The sequence below is a fragment of the Castor canadensis genome, chromosome 6 (assembly GCF_047511655.1).
Source record: "Castor canadensis chromosome 6, mCasCan1.hap1v2, whole genome shotgun sequence".
Taxonomy (NCBI): domain Eukaryota; kingdom Metazoa; phylum Chordata; class Mammalia; order Rodentia; family Castoridae; genus Castor; species Castor canadensis.
Window position 1 is genome coordinate 124,751,179 of NC_133391.1, and position 20,002 is coordinate 124,771,180.

Sequence of the window (20,002 nt, forward strand, 5' to 3'; positions counted from 1 at the left end):
TAAAAATTAAAAACTAGTCTTTATTGCACATTTACAATATATTTGATAATCTTCTAGTTAAATGAATCACTAAATTACATTTTGAACATGCATTGCACTTTTAGATTACTAAAATCAGTAATTTTTTTTATTCTTCAAGTGATTCATCCTGAAACTGGAAAGTATTAATATGGCTCTCTAAAGTATGTATTGGTGGGGGTTAGTCTCATTGTATTTACTATCCTGTTGCTTATAATAATTAAAAATCTTTCACTGAAGCTATTATTAAGACTGTACAAAAAGGACAGTCAGGCTTTTGGCAATAGAAGGGACATTAATAGAGATAATTAGAAACCAGAGTGGAATATACCCTGCTTGATTAGTTCCCAGAGAACATGGTTAATCTTTAATGCATATCGTTTGCCTAAAAATAAGTAGTGATTGACTAAATGTCTTATGAATAAAAAGACTATCTTCCCAGGTTATCGTTTATTTTGTATTTTTACTATTTTTAAGTGGAGGGAAAAACCTCAGTTTTTTACAGTCAAAATAAGTATAAAAGTGACATCATAAAATTAGAGCCCCAAATCCTGAACCAAGAACTATGAAATTAATAGTGCATTGTTGCTAAGTGCCAGATAGATTAGCTCTTGAATAAAGTTTAGTTTGTTACATGAAAAACATTAATAAATAAATCCATTATTCTCAGGCTTTCTATAAACACCAACAATTTATATAAGCAACATTATAAAATCTTCAAAGCACATTTTAAAAATGTTTAAGCAATAGTTATTTACAACATTTATGATTGTTCAATAGTAGTAAGGTATGATAGTTCCTAAAACGGAAAGAAAAAATAGCAAAGAAAGCAGAAAACAATGAATCCAATGACCCAGTTCACTGAATAAATATAGATGATCACCATATCCATGTCAAACCACCATCCACGGCTGTCGTCTTCAAAATGCAGGTAGTCCATCCTGTGTGCACCATGCGGGAACTGCCTTCGTGTCACTGGAGCTGCCCGCCTGTGGAAACCTAGGCAATGTATGAACAAATTAAGGTTATACAAAGTTTATCTTGATTTCATTGGTGTTGTGTTTCTAACAGTTTTTTTTTTTTTAAATGATGAGCCTCTTCTGGCTCTGGGTATTAAAGGTGGGGAGAGTTAGCCATCCAGCTCTGATGTTTACTCGTCCCACGCTATTCATGTCTGTGGGTCTCAGACTTCTCGTCTGTACCATCTTATCACGACTTGTGAAGATTAAATTAATGATTTTCATATGACGACATTTTCTAAATTTAAGGTTGTCATTCCAACTGCTGTTACACCTGCTGTTCGTAACTTCCGATCACCCAACTTACACTTTAGAGCTTCATTCAGTCCAATTTTTTGAGCAAAGTTCTATGAGAAAAATGACTCTTGTTTTAGCACTGAATAAACTGGATGGGCATAATGGTACTCCTTCCAAGAAAGTTAGCTTTAATTTTCACGTATCTCAAAGCATGGGCCCACTCAAAGACTGGCTGGTACATAAAAAACAAATCTTGAGAAAGTATAGTCCCTTGTTACATTTCTGGGAAATATTTTATCTTATGAAATGCTGATATTTTTCTTTGTATATATGCATGCTAATTACTTAGAGCCTGAGTATAAACTTGTCCAATGACAATCTGTTTTTGTTGGTTGGTCAACATACAATATCTAAGGCATTTAGAAAGTTTTCTAAGGACTGATAATTCATTTTGACTTACCTCTTGCTTATTTAAAGTATTTGTTTCAGTGTAGGTGTGTGAAAGAGTGGGGACAGCACAAAAAACCATGATCTCTACCTCCTGAGTAGCTGTAGATTTGAGCCACTGTACCTGGCCTGTTTCATCTTTTTTAACAATTGAGTGATGTTAAATGTCATGCTCCATATCAGGTAGCTTATTTAGAAAGCAAGGTTGCATTCACCTGAGTCCCAGTGTAATTATTTAAAGTCAAAGCTCTTTAGTTAGGAACAATCCTATTTTGCTGTTTACATATGTTTAATTATACCTTATATTTACTAGAAATATTTAGATTTAAACACGAAAGAAGGAAGTGATAAAGATGAACTAAATGATGTTTTAGAATAAATTGCAGATATATTTCAAATAGGTTTGATAATTTCTAATTGATTTTCCTATCATATTGGATTTGATTTTAATTATTAAGTTTTACAACTTACAAAAAGCTTCATTAGGATAATGTGTAAGTCCTCTTTTATTGTTGCTTTCATTGGCATTATTAGTATTATCTTCAAACTGATTTCTTTCTATGATTCTGCTTAAGTTCTTTTGTGCTGGAAGTTTAGCTAAAACTACACAACACAATCTTCTTAGCTGAGCATTTGTAAACTTTCATATATTGCAACATGTGGAAAATAAGCAAATCAATGAAGTCAGCCCTTTTGTGTCAAACTTCAGTTTTTCCTAACATCACACAACCATCATGACAACCCAGTGTCAGGCCTCACTAAGAATTACTAAAACTTCTTTTTCCTCCTATTTAGAATAACATAAACTTTAATGTTATCTTTCCACATTCCACTGGAGCACCTTTCACTCAACTGCAAGCACTCTATTTGGGAGAGCATCTGACAAGGAAATTTCAACCTCAACAGCTTTTCTGGACTAACTACTATTTTCAAAATGTGGTATTTGTGTAGGAGAAAGAGGGAATGGGAAGAGTTTTTTTTTTTTTTTAATTTAAATATCCTACTGCATCAACACAAGTATTCCCCAAAGCTTCTTCACAAATACTGGCTAGGGATCAGGTAATATTGTTATTGGAAATAATTATTATTAAGAATATGCTGTTTTTTTCTGCCCATAAGGATTATGTACAGGCCTTAGGTTCTTCAGATTCAAAGTTTCAGTTGCTTGGGTCAAAGGCGTACTAGTATTAATGGTACAGTTGCAGAAAACAGGAGAGCCAGAGTAGATAGGCACAAAAGATGACTGGTGCCTTCTGAGTAGAGTACCACACCTGCTGGTGTCCCTTGACAGCCTCAATTCTCTCTTGGCATAACAATATCCTTGTGAATGTTGACTTTCTTTATTGATGGCATGAAGGAAAAAGGCAGCAGTGAGGAAGATATTGCATTGAAAAATCCCCAGGTCTGATGCCAGAAGGTGATGTTGGCCCATTCTGGCTTAGGCAAAGCTTTTATTGGCAGAGCAACTAATGATCACTGGATGGTTAATGCTAATTTTGGGTGATTTTTTAAGTGAAGAGGAAGTGAATAGGTAATGTTTTTGTTCCAGGATGCCACTTCAAAGATATTTGTATAACAAGTAGTCATGGAACAGTAAGTGCCCCCATTCTGGAACAGAGGGCAGGTTTGTAGTACATAGTTTTATATTTAATTACTGTTATAAAATATTGGAGTTTCATAAGCTCAGCATTCTCCCATGTAACTCACCCCACTGCATGTGCAGATACTATCTGTTTCATTTGTGATACCCTACAGGAAATGGAGCTCACGTATCCATCACAAATGCTGTCACTATGGCTAATGCTGTAATGAACTGTCCTTTGTCACTGACTAGGAGGAGCCTTGTATCTTCCACCAGTATACAAGAAACTGGCCAAATAACTTATTAACTTGCAAATGGGATAAAAATCTCTGATCCTTCCCTGTTCTTGACATTGTAATATCTTTTAGTCTCAGAAAGTGTTTGCATAAAATTAGAATCCTTGAAAATTTAGTAAATCTATTCTGTAGAATCATTTGGGCCTATAGTCATTTTAAGTGTGAAGAGGCAAATTTTTAATATCAATTTCTTTCATAACTGTTGGGGTCTATTCATGTTTTCTGTTTCTTGAGGCATTTTCTGATAATTTTTTACCGATTTTCCTACATATCCAAATTTTCAAATGAACTGAACTAAAATTTCATAGGTGTGCTACACTTAGGGTACTTTATAAACATCCTAGTCTCTTTCTGAGTACATGGTTTATTTGTACTTTGTTGCCCACTGGAAGTTAGTCATGATTATGAGACTTGACTAATAAAATGATTGTCCAATGGCCATATGTGTGTGGTTTGTGGGCCAGAAGCATTTGTCAGTTTAAGATACTGCAGGGCTCCCTCTTCTTCCGCCAAACACCCAGCAGTGCACCACATAGAGGATGTTCTGTCATCCTGGATCCTGAATTTCAGGGCGGTGTGGGGCAGGGCACCTAGCAGTTCAGGGAAAATTATTTCAATGTTACTATGAATTCTGACTGAAAACAACAAAGTAACTTATAAAATTATTCAAGAAACAGGTGATACAATAGGAAGTAAATGTGATTTTCTCAAATGAAAAGAAAAGCTCTTGAAGAAATTTTAGTGAAATCAATGGCAAGAAAGACCTGTGAAATAAACCTCCAAGTTGCTATCATGTTTAGATGAATATAAAGAACCACTAATATTCCAGAACCCAAAACATTACTTGTTTCTTCTTAAATTATAAAAATCTTATTTTGTAAAAAGAATTTTAATTCTAAATAATTTCTCTCTCCTATCTTAGAAAACAAACCAATGACCTTTTTCTACAAAATATGGTTCAAATTCATCCTTACCATCAAAGATCTTAAAGTGGGCTCCATTATTGTGAAGCTTCTGTCAGAGACAGAAAGACTGTCAATAGTTATCTTACTTTTGCAATTTCAGCAGCTTGCATTTGCTTTCAGTGGATACTCAGTATTTGTGTTGGATGAATGGATGAGTGCTTTCCATATGAGGATAGACTTTAAAGAATAAGATGAATAATTAGCAAAGTTTTGGAGAATGTCCCAAATCAAGTCTTTCAAATATATTTTCAGTAGGAATTGAGTATTATGAATACACTTAAAATACATTTTTTAGTTTTTAATGAAAAAATATTCTTTACAGTCTAACTCAGGGTCTTGAAATGAGTATTAAAAGGGAGACATGTCCTCTTGTCAATATAGGATGGGACAGACAAAAGGTTACAGCACAGTATTTTACCACTGTGTTCTTCATGTTACATAAGAATTTTGTTGTGTCAAATGCTGATTGATATAAGTAGGTTTGAGCAGAGGTGGAGTGATATATTTATAGTCACAAATAGGTATAGAGTTGCTGTGTTAATATATTTGAAAAAATGCAAATAGACTTTAAATGTCACCTTTATCTTCTGTGTTTAGGCCCCCAAAGTCAAAAGTATTAACCTGGCAAAAATTAACCTTTTATATTGGGTTAAAATGTTTAGCAGATTACTTATCATTATAGAATACCTATTTAAATTTCAAAATAGTTTATAAAGTTGTCAGACTATTATAAAAATTTTAAATATTTTTGCTCTATAACTGTATAAGTACCACTATGTGTTTTAAACTATTTTATTGGGATACAAATACACACACACACACACACACACACACACACACACACACACAGAATAAAGCTTGCCATTTTAATCCTTTTTAAGTATACAATTTAGTCAGTGGTATTAATTACATTCACAAGGTCGTGCAACCATTTCCACTGTATATATATATATATTTTTTTCATCGCCAAACAGTAACTATAGCCATTAAACAAAAACTCCCTATTTTCCCCTTCCCCAGTCCCTGGTAATAATCTCTGATCAGCTTTCTGTCTCTTGCCTTTTCCAGTTATCTCATATAAGAATATTTGTCCTTTTGTGTCTGGCTTCTCTTAGTATAATGTTTTCAATGCTTATCCACATTGCAGTAAGTACTGGAACTGCATTCCATTTTCTGTATGCACCACATTTTGTTTATCCATTTAACTGCTAATAGAAACTTGTTTTGTTTTACCTTTTGGCTACTGTGAGAAATACCACAATGAACACTGACATACAAGTATCTGTTAGACTTCCTGTTTTCAGTTCTTTTGGCTATACATCCAGGCGAACTGTAGAGTTAGGTGGTAATGCTGTATGGAGTTTTTGGAGGAACCTCCAAGCTATTTTCACAGAGGTTGCACCATTTTACATACTTACCTAGCCAGGTACAAGGGTTTCAATTTCTCCCTTCAAAGACTTGGTATTTTTCTATTAGTTTTATGATTGTTGTCATCCTAGTATGTTTGAATCTTTTTGTGGCTTTCATTTCCACTTCTGTAATGGCAAATGATGTTGAGCATGTTTTTATGGGCTTGGATATTTGTCTCTCTCCTTTTGAAGAAATATCTATTCAAGTCCTTGACCCATTTTTAAAATTGACTTCCTTTCCTTCTTGTTATTAAGTTATAAGATTTTTTACACAAACTGGGTAATAACCTCTTATCAGATATTGTCAAATATTTTCTCCAATTCTGTAGGTTTCCATATTGCCTTTATTATTTTCTTGATAAGTGTATTTTACACAAAATTAAAACTTTTAGATTTTTTACCACTGAGATTGGTATTGGCTGTGAGTTTTATACAAGTGCCATTGTCATAATTGAGACATAACTGAGAAGTGTCCTATATTCTTAGTTTTCTGAGTGTTTTTTTTAAATCATGAAAGGGTGCTAGATTTTAGTCATATGTTTCTTATAGCAATTGAAAAGCCCATTTCTCCGTTTAATTTTATAATGTAGTGCTTTTTTGCTGCACCTGTAACTTTAAATATGTTATATTTTTGTTTTCATTCTGCCAAACATTCCTAATTTCCTCTGTTCTTTCTTCTTTGACCCAACTCATTGTTTAAAAGTGTGCTTAATTTTCAGATATTTGTGAATTTTTCAGTCTTCCTTCTGCATAGATTTTTAGCTTCTATTGTGGTCAAAGAAGATGCTTTGGATGGTTTCAATCTTTTTAAGTGTATCAAGACTTATTTTGTGGCAGTGCCATGTCTTTTTAACTGTATATAAATACCAAGATAAATGTGGATTTACATGTTTTAATTTTTTCTTAGTTTTTGGGTGTTCAAATACTTGTCACTAGATTATATAATATGATACTCTATTTACATTTCTACTCATGGATTATAGGTTTATATTATTCTATTTCTAATTGACCACAACAGGCATACTTTTATGTCTGCTTCCAGATAAGTACCAGAAGGACATTTTTCTATTAAAAAGGTAAGCAAACAGCATTAATGAAATCATTTAGTGAGGTTAATTTTAACTGGGTGATTGCATTCTAAGATTTAGACAGATATAATCCCTAATTTTTGTCTGTATGTTTTTTAATACTATTAAATATATGTCCAATTAGGTTTTAATGTAGTCATTTTACAATAAAAACTGAGGATCTTTCCCTTTACATCAAAATTTAATGTTCATATACCCTAGGAAATATAAATTGCCTTGTTATTTTTTTAAATTTATATTAACATGGAGTACAGAATCAAATAGATATATAGCCATATATTAAAAATTTAAGTTCATTGGTAAAGTTTTCATAGCAAATTGAACCTAGAACTCTTAAGTCTTACAATTAACTTAATTTGTAACATACCACAAAAGTCTTTCTGGTCAGAAAATACCTCAGATCATCACTTCTGTTGTGAAAACAGTATAATGGGTCATTATATTTATTAGTAAGTCATTAAGGATAGATATGTCCCCCCATTTTACAGGTTAAGAATCAATAAAGAAAGCCCAAGGCCTTAAGTCTAATTGACTTGCCATGGGTCACACAAAAGTAAGTGATGGAGCTGAGTCACATGTGTGTGTGTGTGTATATATATATATGTGATAGTGCTGTAAACTCAGAGATTTCAAAGCTGTAAGACAATTAAAAACATCTTCTCTCAGTAGTCTAACATTTTATATAAAAATGTTTTGAACAAATTGCTTTTTTGAGAAGACAGCTTTTTAAAAAATCATTATATCTGTTCTCTGTGGATATATAAATATATCTCATTTTAAAATCCTTCTTTTGACATCAAAAGAGTGAGCAACCCAAATTAATGTTTTAACCTATTTGTGATCTCAGTTCTTCTCAATGGTGGTAGAAAGTATGTATATGTCCAAATATATTTCCAAATGCATATAGTTCTTGCTTGGCACAATTAATAAGGGATCTACTTCTGGTCAGGTTTGCTAGTGTTCAGCAGTGCTGGGTTAGCATCAACCAATATGTATTCTTTGCAAATGGTGTGGGGTCAGACATTTGGCAATCTTTTAAAACTGAGTAAGGAATTAAGAAAATGACCCATGGGTGACTAGTATGATTAAAGCTTATTACTGGATAAAACCTATCATGTCAGATCATGGCTTAGACAAGGCGTCATTAAAGTAGTAATATTGCTGTCAAACAAAAATTACTTCTATAATTCTAAATGTATAAATATATTGTACTTATTTGGTTAATAATTCTGAGTTATTGTTACTTAGTCATGAGTTTTCTTATACATACTTGTTTATAGGTGAAAAATGTATTTTTAATTTTTTACTTATGTAGAGTTATTATTTAAGTAGTCTGAATATCATCCTAATAGGAATTGTTGCTCATAAAAGCTAGATTCTACTAATTTAATGACAACTCAGTTTAGGAAAAACATTTTCATCTATTTGAGAAATGATTTTCCTTTTGAGAATTTAAAGAAAAAGCGCTATTGCTTCAGCTGTGTCTTATCTTCTCAACACACTGCTAGAGTTTCTGACAGTCAGTGCCCATTTGACAAGATGTCACATTCTCAAATAAAGCTTGAAAGTTGTATATAGAGCTGCCAGGTTTTTTGCATGATATTTTTAAAATGAATTACTAACCTATTCTTTAGGAGTGTGTGAACTCCAAGGACATACCACGTAAGGAATGTGGAATAAAATAACTTAAAAGTGTAATACCTATTTCAGAATGAACTGAAGTTTCAAGACATTTAAATTCTCTTTGCAATATTTTGAGAAATTATTCTCTGGCTCCTCACTTCCTCAGACTATAAAAAAGTAACAAAAGAAAAGCTGTCCCTCTGGCATATATTAATGTTTTCTGTCTTTGTTTTGTTAGGAAAAAAGAATATTTAAATATATGACCATAGGAAAAAATAATGGAACAGAAACTAAACATTTCCAGTTATATTTTCTAATTATCATATACAATATATAATTTTCTAGCTTTGCATTACACTCAATTTATTTCAGACCATCAGAAATGCAGAATATGTATTTCAGTGATAATACAGTATCATAGGCACCTCTACTGTGTTAGCAAAATAACTGCCTTTTCCACAAAATAGTAGTATTTATTATTTCTTTAAAAACCTTACAATATAATCTTAGAACATGAAAAACATGTATGTAGAGTAATATTTTGCTAGTAAAATTTATTTCATTGCTAATATAGTTGTAAGTTTTTTTGCATCCAACATTTTATTTTTGAGTGAATAAAACTTTAAGTTGCTTTATAAAACAAACCTGATACTGGGTAAATGTAAACATTTCAAATTTTAAACTATTTAGTTGTTTGCAAGTTTCAATAACAAATTATAAATGTACAAACATTAAAATGTTTTTATATTATCCTATAATTTTAACAAGCTAAGTCTGTAACAGCTGTTGAAATGTGACTATACATCTCCTTTAACAAGAAATGTCTCTGTTCTAAGCAACAATAAGTAGGTGTAATTCATGAGCAGTGGAAAAACGAATGATCCAGCTGTTCTTGTTGAATGACAGGTCATGGGAATGACTCCACTAGCTGGCGAAAATGGTCTGGAACACTCTTTGCCTGTGCATTGCACTCTCCAGGGTGCGTTAAATAACATGATGTTTGGGACCTATCTGCAGAGATTCTGCAATAGTTGTTCTGGGATATACTCAAGGCATTGGGATTCATTTAAGGACATAAGAGTGAAAGAATATAAAATAATACCCAGAGCAGGACATGGTGGCTTATAGCTGTAATCCCAGCTGCTCAGGAGGCAGAGATCTGGAGGATTGTGGTTTGAGGTCAGCTTAGGCAAAAAGCTAAGAAGATCCTATCTCAACCAACAAGCTACATGGTGGTGATTCATGCCTGTTATCCCAGGTATACAGGAAGCAAAAGTAAGAGGATCATGGTCCAAGGGTGGCCTGGGCAAAAGCATGAGATCCTATCTGAAAAATAATGTAAAAGCAAAAAGTGTTGGAGACCTGGCTCCAGTGTCAGACTACTTGCCTAGCAAACACAAGCCACTGAGTTCAAGTCCCAGTACCACCAAAGAAAAATAAAAAGGAAAAGAAACTAATACTCCGAATTATTTTGCTTTAAAACACAGAACAAAACAAAATCTTAGCTCCCCTGTTCCCTCATGCAAAAATAACTAAAAACTAAATAATTATTTTTCTTTTTCATGTTTCAAAAGTTAATTGAGGAAGAAAAGTTGTTTCATATTTGTACATTATTTTGTAGCTGTTCTATTTTGAGAAGCCCTTTTCTGGATTAAGATGATGAATGCTGCTGGTTATGTCTCCTAGACATTCTTTAGAATCATTAAGCTACATGATCACTTGGTTGATTGAAATGATTCTGGGTGATTTACATTTTACTTTTCCAAAGAAGTAAATGGTTATAAACTATGATTTCCTGGAGGGTGGTTATTTTATATCAATTTGCAAAATATTTTAACTGAACACTTCAGGATTTTCTTGGTTCTAAAATAAATTTATTAGAAATATATATATGTTATATATATATGTATATAATATTTATATTCAAAATAGTGGCTTAAGAACAATAGTAGGTATTTGGCCAGTAATATAAATGTTATTGGATTATTACTCAATCTTTAATTTACATGAAAAAAAGCAAATTGTTTATTATACTTTCCTCTTTACACGTCACATCAAGTCTTATGAATGTTACCAGCGAGAAATGATCCAGCCTTTAAAGAGAAATCCTAGTTTGAAATAACTTATATCTGAATCTTAAGGAAAATTTCACCAAGAAACTTTAGAAGAAACTATAGACTGTATCTCCTCGACATATCTATAATAAATACGTTTAAAATTCATTTTATTTAAAGAGCATCTCCTTTTTACTTTATTTGTACCTTATAGAAGTGTTGAGGTTATTATAGTTATTGTGAAATAGTTAGTCATAGAGTCCAAGAAATGTTGTGTGGAGGACAGTTATCTTTCCAGGAGCTAATCCACTAAGTAGAAGCTCTGTTGATCAGGAAATAGAATAACATACAGAGTGACCACATATGGGCATTCCTGCTGTTCACAGCAGAACTCCAGAGAGCACCTTCTTGTAGGCCACTGCCAAAGGTGCTCCCTGACTTCAGAGCTCTCACTGCTTTCCTAACATGAAAAAGACAAAGACAAACTTAGGTGGGTAATTCTCCATGAGCTCCCTCTCATATGAGGTATGCCTCCAAGGGCTATAAGCTATACCTGGTGAATAACAGTATCTAGATTTTGGCAACCAGGACCTAAAATCAATGAGGAACAGCTAAAGAAATGTAGATATTTACTGTACAGATTAAAGACCTGTGGGGCTATTCTGTGTGTCTTTGTATGTCTGAAGAACAGTCATATAGAAAAAAATTACACTAAACCAGACTTGATCCAATAAAAAGAAATTGATAAGGCAGATTTCAATTCAACATAGAAGTCTGCCTCATAGAGTTGTCAAAATGGTGAAGTTTACTTTTTGAGGTGGCGACTCCCTGTCACTGTGCAAGTCTAGAAGTCCAGGAGTGATGAGGCTGCTCTCAAGGTGCTGGGGAAGTTATGCTGTTTATCCTCTCCAACTTGTCAGACTGTGATTTTATGTGTAGTTGTATTGCATACAACTGCTTATTTTTAAAGTAGTTCACAATAATGTAGGACTTCTTACAGGGTTAGCTTCTGAATAAATTTTCAACTCATTAAGTAAATCTCATAGCAATGCCAAAATAAAAAAAAAGAAAAAGACACTTTCAGACTCCATAGGCTACTTTGTGAACAAAACTGTTGCAGTTTCAGAGGAAGCATAAAGGATAATGTACCTTTTTGCTGAAAGGCAGACCAAGACTAGAGCATATTTTAAACTTTCTCAAACTTAGCTTCAACTTTCTGAGAAGGCAAATTTCTGGGCTATATTCAAACTCCTGCTGTTTGAACATGTGTTGTTTTGTTTTCTATTAGAGACAAGCATTCTTCTCCATGTGGGTATTCTTTGGTTTATACTGAACATGCTTAAGCTTGCAGAATCAATCAAACACCTTCAGAAAAACTAATGACCAAATATAGCAATTTTCCGGGCTTTCCTGAGAAATGGATGGATTTGTCATATATGTATCTCAGACACCTGTATTTTAGCTTCATAATTTTGCTACAGTTGGTAAATTTAGGACAAGGATTTTTAAACTCTGAATTTTTCCCATTTCTTTGACCTGAGTATATTTAGGAAAAACAACTAACAATGTGGAACTTCTTTTTTTTTCTGGCAAGACTTTAAAGAAATCTCTCAGCTAGTTTTCGCTTTCTGAATATATGTGTGTGTGCTATACACACACACAAATAATTTCATATTATGTCATATATATGTATATAAATGATTAGTTTCTTATCTTATGGACTAAGAAACTAATTGCTAGGCATCCCTGGAAATGGTAGCTACTTCAGGGGAAACAGATAGATCTAATAAGAGATGGAAATTGTTAGCTCACATTTAATCAGAATATTTTCTTTCCTTTTCGTTATTATACATTTTATGTACAACATGAAGTATGTATTTATAAGAAGAAAAATATGCCTGCTTACTCCTTAGTATATTCAAGACACTAGTTCATAGGGAGCAAAGCAATGGGTCTATTTTAGATAAGTATAAGCTAGTTTTGTGGCTCAAGTTCAAAACAGTTTATGTGAACTTCACTGGATAGCAAATCTCTAACAAAATGTTTTTGTTTGTCTTTTGAAAAAAACAGTAATATTCTGGAGCGGAAAACATCTATAGAGTTTCTGTTCTTTGCCATAAGAACCACATTCTCACCTCACTTTCTTCTTCCAACTTTGAAAAACTAAGATGTATAGTACATTTCTTAAAGGAACCTTTTAACATAGCATAGGTAGCATGGTACAGTGAGTAGTATAATGTAACAATGTAATCACAGACCCTATTTTCCAATATGAACCTGATTTTGTATTAATTTTATTATTTTAAGATAATTCAATGAGTATGCAATTAAATGTGATTTATTATGAAAAATAATTAGAAGACTAACAAAAATATATGTGATGAGTAGAAATTTTATGGTTTTAAAATAATTTAAAGACAGTAAAAATGATAAAAATTAATGACTTAATAGGCACTTTAGTGTGGTACAAAAAGAACAGAATAAATCCAAAGAGTGATGGTAAGGATTTAATGATGCTCAGAAACTAATAAAATAGAAAGTGAAGACACAATAGAGTCAATTCCAAAAACTGGTAATTTAAAAAGAATAATCAAATTGACAAATACCTGACAAGATCAGGGGATAAAGAACAAAGCAGCACTTTTGTAAGTAATATTAAGAATACAAAGAGCACTAACTATAGCTAGAGGAGCATGTAAAATATATTAAAATGCTATAAACAACTTTATCCCAACAGATGTGACAACAGAAAGAAAATGAACACATTAGTAGAAAGATATATTACATAAATTGACTTAAGAAGAAAGTAACAAAACAAAGGCAGTATGAATAAAAGAAACATGGATACAATTTTACTCATAAATATAAATGTAAAGTTTTGAAAGAAAATAATAGTAAACCAAATCGAGCAGTGCATAAAATGAGAATGCTGAGTTTATGCCAAGAATATAGCAGGACTCTAACATGAGACAATCAATCACAATGTACTCACAGAATTCACTGCATTAAAGCATGTAAAAAGTAAAGCCCATGAACATTTCAAGAAATGCTGGGCTGGTGGAATGACTCAAGTCCTCAAGTCACAGAGCACCAGTCCAGCAAGCCTGAGGCCTGGAGTTCAAACCCCAGTACCACATCCCCACCCCAAAATGCTGAAAACATTCACAAAATTAAAGCTCCATTCAAGAAAAACTATTAGTAAATTTGGAACAAATGAGAACGTCCTCAAAATCTAATAAAGGGTACCTTCTCCAAACACAGAGTAACAATTACAGTCAATGGTAAGTATTCAAAGCAATTATTTTAGGGTTTTTTTGGTGTAATATAATTTATTTTCATTGCAGCATGTGCAGAACAATAAAGACAGCTTGACGAATACAATAACTTGGAAAAAAGTAGAGTTACGATAAACAAAATGAATTGCTAGTTTTAAAAAAAACTTCTGTATTTGGTAACCACTTTCAAAATGTTTTAAGTGAAGAAAACTCATTTTAAAAAGATTCTTTTTAAAATCAGGGATGGAACTAGTACCTCTTCTGTTCATACAAAAATTCTAGCTCAGAAAGTTCAGCAAGGAAAACACAGAAGACAGCATATGCATTAGATTGAAAAATGTGAAACTGTCCTTATTTAAGATAACACAGTTGTCGTAACTGAAAGCCCCCAGTACCATATCAGTAAGTACTTAATTAGATAACTTAGTAAAGATATAAAACATGAGGTTAGTGGGTGGTAAGGGAGGGGGTGGGGGCAGGGGGGGAGAAATGAACCAAGCCTTGTATGCACATATGAATAATAAAAGGAAAAAAAAAAAACATGAGGTTACTATCCCACATTCAATTACATTTCTATGACAACAGTTAGAAAATAATTTTAAAAAACAGTATCATGCAATATTTTAAAAAGTGGTCTATTACTTGAAAAAAGGATGTGAAATCTCTGTAATACAATATAAGGAGTAAATTCTAGATAAAGACCTAAATGTGAAAGGTAAAACCATAGTGTAAATACAGAAAACAGAATCTAAGTGAGAACTTTTATAACCTGGAAGTGGGGAGGAACTTTTAAATGAAAATTCAAAATGCAAATGATAAGGCAAAAAAATGGATTAAATTACATCAAAGTTAAGAAATTTTAATATAGATGACAAAATGGGATAAGAAATTTATAATGTCTACAGCTGACAAGGAATATTAACACTAATCTAGCACCAATGAGGGCAGATACCCTGTTAGAAAAATGAGCAAAATAATTATACAAGAGGCAGCCAAAGAGACAGCAAGCATTTGAAGGGACCTCATGTTTACAGAGATCAGAAAAATGAAAATTAAAATAATAAGGGAAGCTCCTAATTCTCATATCCTGCCAACACTTGTCCTTTCCCAAAGTTCATGTTTGTCCCAGTCCTTACCCACTGGTAGCAGATATGTAGACTGGTCATTTGGGAGAATTGTTGGCATTATTTAGACAGGCTAAGTGTATACATACTCTGTGACCCAGGCATTCTGCTTAATAGATTTTTCTCATCTTTTACAGTAAGATATTCAGTCAAGTGTTACTTGCAGTGGCAGGGAGTTGGAAGTAGTCTATATTCCATCGAGTGATTAGACAGATAAAATGTGGTACATGCACAGCTTAACAGAGCAGTAGTTAGAAGCCACGCAGAGGAAGCCACATATGCACAGAGTCTAAAGCCTAAAAGCCTAGGGCTTGGTGCAAAAGATGAGAAACAATGCACTACATTACATCTTTTCCATAAATTAAGATATGTGCACAGAAAATAGCAATGTATACTACATAAGACTATAAACACATTAAATATACCCCAAATAGTGGGTGGTGATGGGACAAGAGGACAGTAGAACCAACAAGGTGATAAAAGGAAACAAATGTGTGTGTAGACTTGTGATGATGACATGCTGCTGTGCATTGAGAAGTGAGATGAGCACAGCTTTCTGACTTGAGGTTCACCTCTAGCCAACAGATGTAGGGCATCTATAAAGAAAATCACAAAACTTAACCATGAGACATCAAAGAAGCTTAAATATGAAAATGCACACCACATTAAAGGGAGGAAGAGTGTTCTTACTGCGACCGCATAATTCACCCCAACTGATTTATACACTAAATAGGACTGCACTTTCCCAATTCAATATGATTTTTCATGGAATCTGACTCTCCTAAAATTCATTTGAATGAGCAAAAGTTCAAAAAATAGACAATATACTCTTGAAGAAAACACGTCAGAAAGGGAAAAGGGTGTAGGAGGGTGAATATGGTGGAAATACATAAGAAAATGGAAAAATGGGCCCTGTTGAAACTATTCCAGTAATGGGGGGAAGGAGGACAATGAAGAACGATGGAGAGAGTGAGACTGACTGTGATACATTGTATGAACTTTGTAAATGTCACAATGTAACCTCAGTCCAACAAAAATAAAAAATAAGAAAATAAGAAAGTATTTATGAAAGAATAGTTTACTTGCAAAAAAAGACTTATTATAAAGTTTTATTATTGAGACAATATGGAGTTCACATGGGAATAGACACATAGACCAATGGAACCAAATAAAGTCTTCAGAACAGACCCATACCATTGAAATTTAAATATGACAGATTACCACTACACATCAGTAGAGAATTGAATTATTTTCAGTAAGTGGTGATGTGAAAAAATTAAACAGCAAAAAACTCTCAAAGAAATTGCATCCCCAAAGGACTGAGGAAGTCCTTGTGCTCAGCATTGACTTGCTCAGCATAGACAAAATAAAATTCACCAGCTAGGGACAAAAATGTCAAGTCAATGGGAAAAATTAAAAGCTATTACAGGTTGTAGGTTGAGAATCTACTTATGCCTGTGCCTAAGCCAAAAAGACTATGAACAATAGGGGAGATCCAAGATAGTGGTTAGGGTAGGGAGTCAGAAATCCTTTGCTTTGTGACCCCAGAAACCACCTTGAGATGTCAGTGATACACTTGGGTAATTCTGATTGCTTCTAGCCAAAATAATAACTGCTATCACATTAAGTGCACATAAAATTCAAAGACTGCCCCTTAAATCAGCCTTTAATTGCACCTAACAACTGCAAAAATTCTGAACAACACAGCCAACAAGGTGTGTCTTGCCCTGGGAAAAAAGCCCACCAGCCATTTCTCTCTCTCTCTTTTTTCTCTCCCAATAAGCAGAAGTCAGTGCATCAATCAGAATCAAACTCTGCGACATCCTGGACCTGCAGCCCATGGAAAGCCTCCTTATGTGGTTGCTGCACTGAGAAAAGGGATTTCTCCCCAATGGCCAGTTGCAAAGCTGCTTGCATGAATCTGCAGAATGAACAGGTGAGATCACCCACCATGCATGACTCCCCTACCTACCCCCGGGAACATAATCCAGTGTATCTCTTGGACAGACTGAACCCCACCCTGCCCCCAACAAAACCGAACAGCATAAACAGTGAACTGTAATCTAACACTGACAGCAGAGGTGGGGGTGGAATGCTGAATTTGCCCCAGAACCTGGGAAGGGGCAAGGAGCTGAACTCTCAAAGTAGAGAAATAACGAAAATAAGGGCTGAAATTAATGAAATAGGGACCCAAAAAAAAAAAAAATTACAAAGAATCAATGAAACCAAAAGCTGGTTCTTTGAAAAAGTAAATGAGATTGACAAGCCTCTGGTAAATCTGAGTAAAATGAAGAGGGAAAAGACCTAAATTAGTAAAATCAGAAACAAAAAAGGGGAGATAACAACAACCACCAAGGAAATCCAGGGAATCATCAGAGACTACTTTAACAATAAATTGGAAAATCTTGATGAAATGGACAAATTTCTAGGTACTTATGACAATCTAAAACTGAACCAAGAGGATGTTAACCACCTAAACAGATCTATAATATATAATGAAATTGAAATAGAAATAAAGAATCTCCCAAAAAAGAAAAGCCCAGGACCTTATGGATTCTCAGCTGAATTCTACCAGACCTTTAAAGAAGAACTAACACCAACACTCCTTAAACTTTGCCATGAAATAGAAGGGGAAGGACCACTGCCTAACTCATTCTATGAAGCCAGTATTACAGCCATCCCAAAACTGGACAAGGACACATCCAAAAAGGAGAATCTCCTTAATGAACACTGATGCAAAAATCCTCAATAAAATAATGGCAAACTGAATCCAACAACATATCAGAAAGATCATTCACCATGCCAAGTCAGCTTTATCCCAGGGACGCAGGGGTGGTTCAACATACGCAAATCAAAAAATGTAATACAGCACATAATAGAAGCAAAGACAAAGACTGCTTGATCATCTCAATAGGTGCAGAAAAAGCCTTTAATAAAATTTGACACCATTTCATGATAAAAGCTCTCAGAAAACTAGGAATAAAAGGAACATACCTCAACATTATAAAAGCTATATATGACAAACCTATAGCCAACATCATACTTAATGTGGAAAAACTGAAACCATTTCCCCTAAAGTCAGGAAGGAGACAAGGATGCCCACTCTCCCTACTCTTATTCAACATAGTCCTAGAATTCCTAGCTAGAGCAATCAGGCAAGAACAAGAAATAAAAGGAAGAAAAATAGGTAAAGAAATAGTCAAAGTATCCCTATTTGCAGATGACATGATCCTATACCTCAAAGACCCAAATAACTCCACCCAAAAATTCCTAGACACCATAACATCTTCAGCAATGTAGCAGCATACAAAATCAACTTAAAAAATCAGTAACCTTTCTACATACCAACAATGAACAAATTGAGAAAGAATATAGGAAAACAATTCCATTTACAATAGCCTCAAAAAAATCAAATACCTAGGAATAAACTTAACAAAGGATGTAAATGACCTCTACAAGGAAAACTACAAACCCCTGAAGAAAGAGATCGAAGACTACAGAAGGTGGAAAGATCTCCCGTGCTCATGGATTGGTAGACTCAACATAGTAAAAATGGCTATACTACCAAAAGCAATCTACATGTTCAACACAATTCCCATCAAAATCCCAATGACATTCATCACAGAGATTGAAAAATCTACCCTAAAGTTCATTTGGAAACACAAAAGACTGTGAACAGCTAAGGCAATACTGAGCAAAAAGAGCAATGCTGGAGGACAGGGAGGGTGGAAGGAGGAAAAGGGACGGAGGGGAGGAGGGGGAGGGGATGAAAGATGCCCAAACAATGTATACACCTGTGAGTAAATGTAAAAATGATAAAAAAAATTGCATCCCTGTTAGTACCACAGCAAAAACATCTACAAAATAATAACTATAATGTACATTCCAAAGGCCTTTAAAACCTTTGGAATGAATAATACAAAAGAAAATATCTTTGTGACCCTTAAGCAAGACAATATACACCAGGATAATGAAGGCTAAAATGAAGACATATAATTCATTAAAAGATATGATGAAATAAAAAGACAAAACCATAAACTGGAGATGATAGCTGCCATTCATATAATTTACAGAAAAATGAGCCACCAGAAAATATTTTAACCTCAAAAATTAACACAAAATAGTTGAAAACTGGATAAAATTTGTAAACAGGTATTTCACAGATGAAGAAACCTCGATGGTCAATACGCATGGGTAAAAAGCTATGCTCAACTCCCTCTCATAGTCACAGTGGAAACTAAAACTCTAGGAGACACTATTTTATAGTTTTCAGACTTGATAGAGTAATAATGTCACCATTTTGTGAATTGGCGGCAGAAATGGCAGCCCTGCCCCTTAACAGAAATTCCCACACTCTAAGACAGACCCACCCCTACCAGAGACTACTGCACATGTGCTAACTTCCTTAACCTCCCCCTTCTATAAAAGCCACACCTGGCCCAGAGTCTGTGCTGTGCCATATTTCCCCAGCCAGCATGGTGGTTCAAGCCTGCCATTAAACTTTGCTTTTGGACATGAGACTTTTCTTGTGAGCTTTCTTTGTGAGAGGTGTTTTTCCTAATATTTTGGTGCTGTGACTCAGATCGGGGTGTGCTCCCAGCACTAACCTTGCTCTCCCGGCCTCTCCCACCCCATCCTGCTCTCTCTCTCTCTCTCAACTCCCATTCCCTTCCTCCGGATCTGAGCTGCTTTGCCAGAAACCCTGATCCTAGAAAACGCCACTCCCTCACTTGCTCACAGGGAATTTCCTCTGCCCCAGCGTGCCTCCAATTGCCATCCACCACAGGCCAATCTTCCCTCAAGGTCCTCTCTTGGTGAGTCCTCCTTGCACGCAGAGCTGTGATCTCTTTTTCATTTCCTTGAAA

At 34.2% G+C, this 20,002-nt stretch overlaps 1 protein-coding gene across 7 annotated transcripts in view; it reads right to left on the minus strand.

Moving 5' to 3' along the window:
• Rnf180 (ring finger protein 180) overlaps window positions 1–20,002 on the minus strand; it is a 183,381-nt gene continuing 163,379 nt past the window's right edge. For all 7 annotated transcript variants that reach the window (XM_074077412.1, XM_074077414.1, XM_074077413.1 and 4 more), the window contains one exon: window positions 1–1,017. In XM_074077412.1, the coding sequence (XP_073933513.1) occupies window positions 818–1,017 (200 nt within the window). In that variant the 3' untranslated portion in view covers window positions 1–817. The remainder of the gene's footprint in view (window positions 1,018–20,002) is intronic.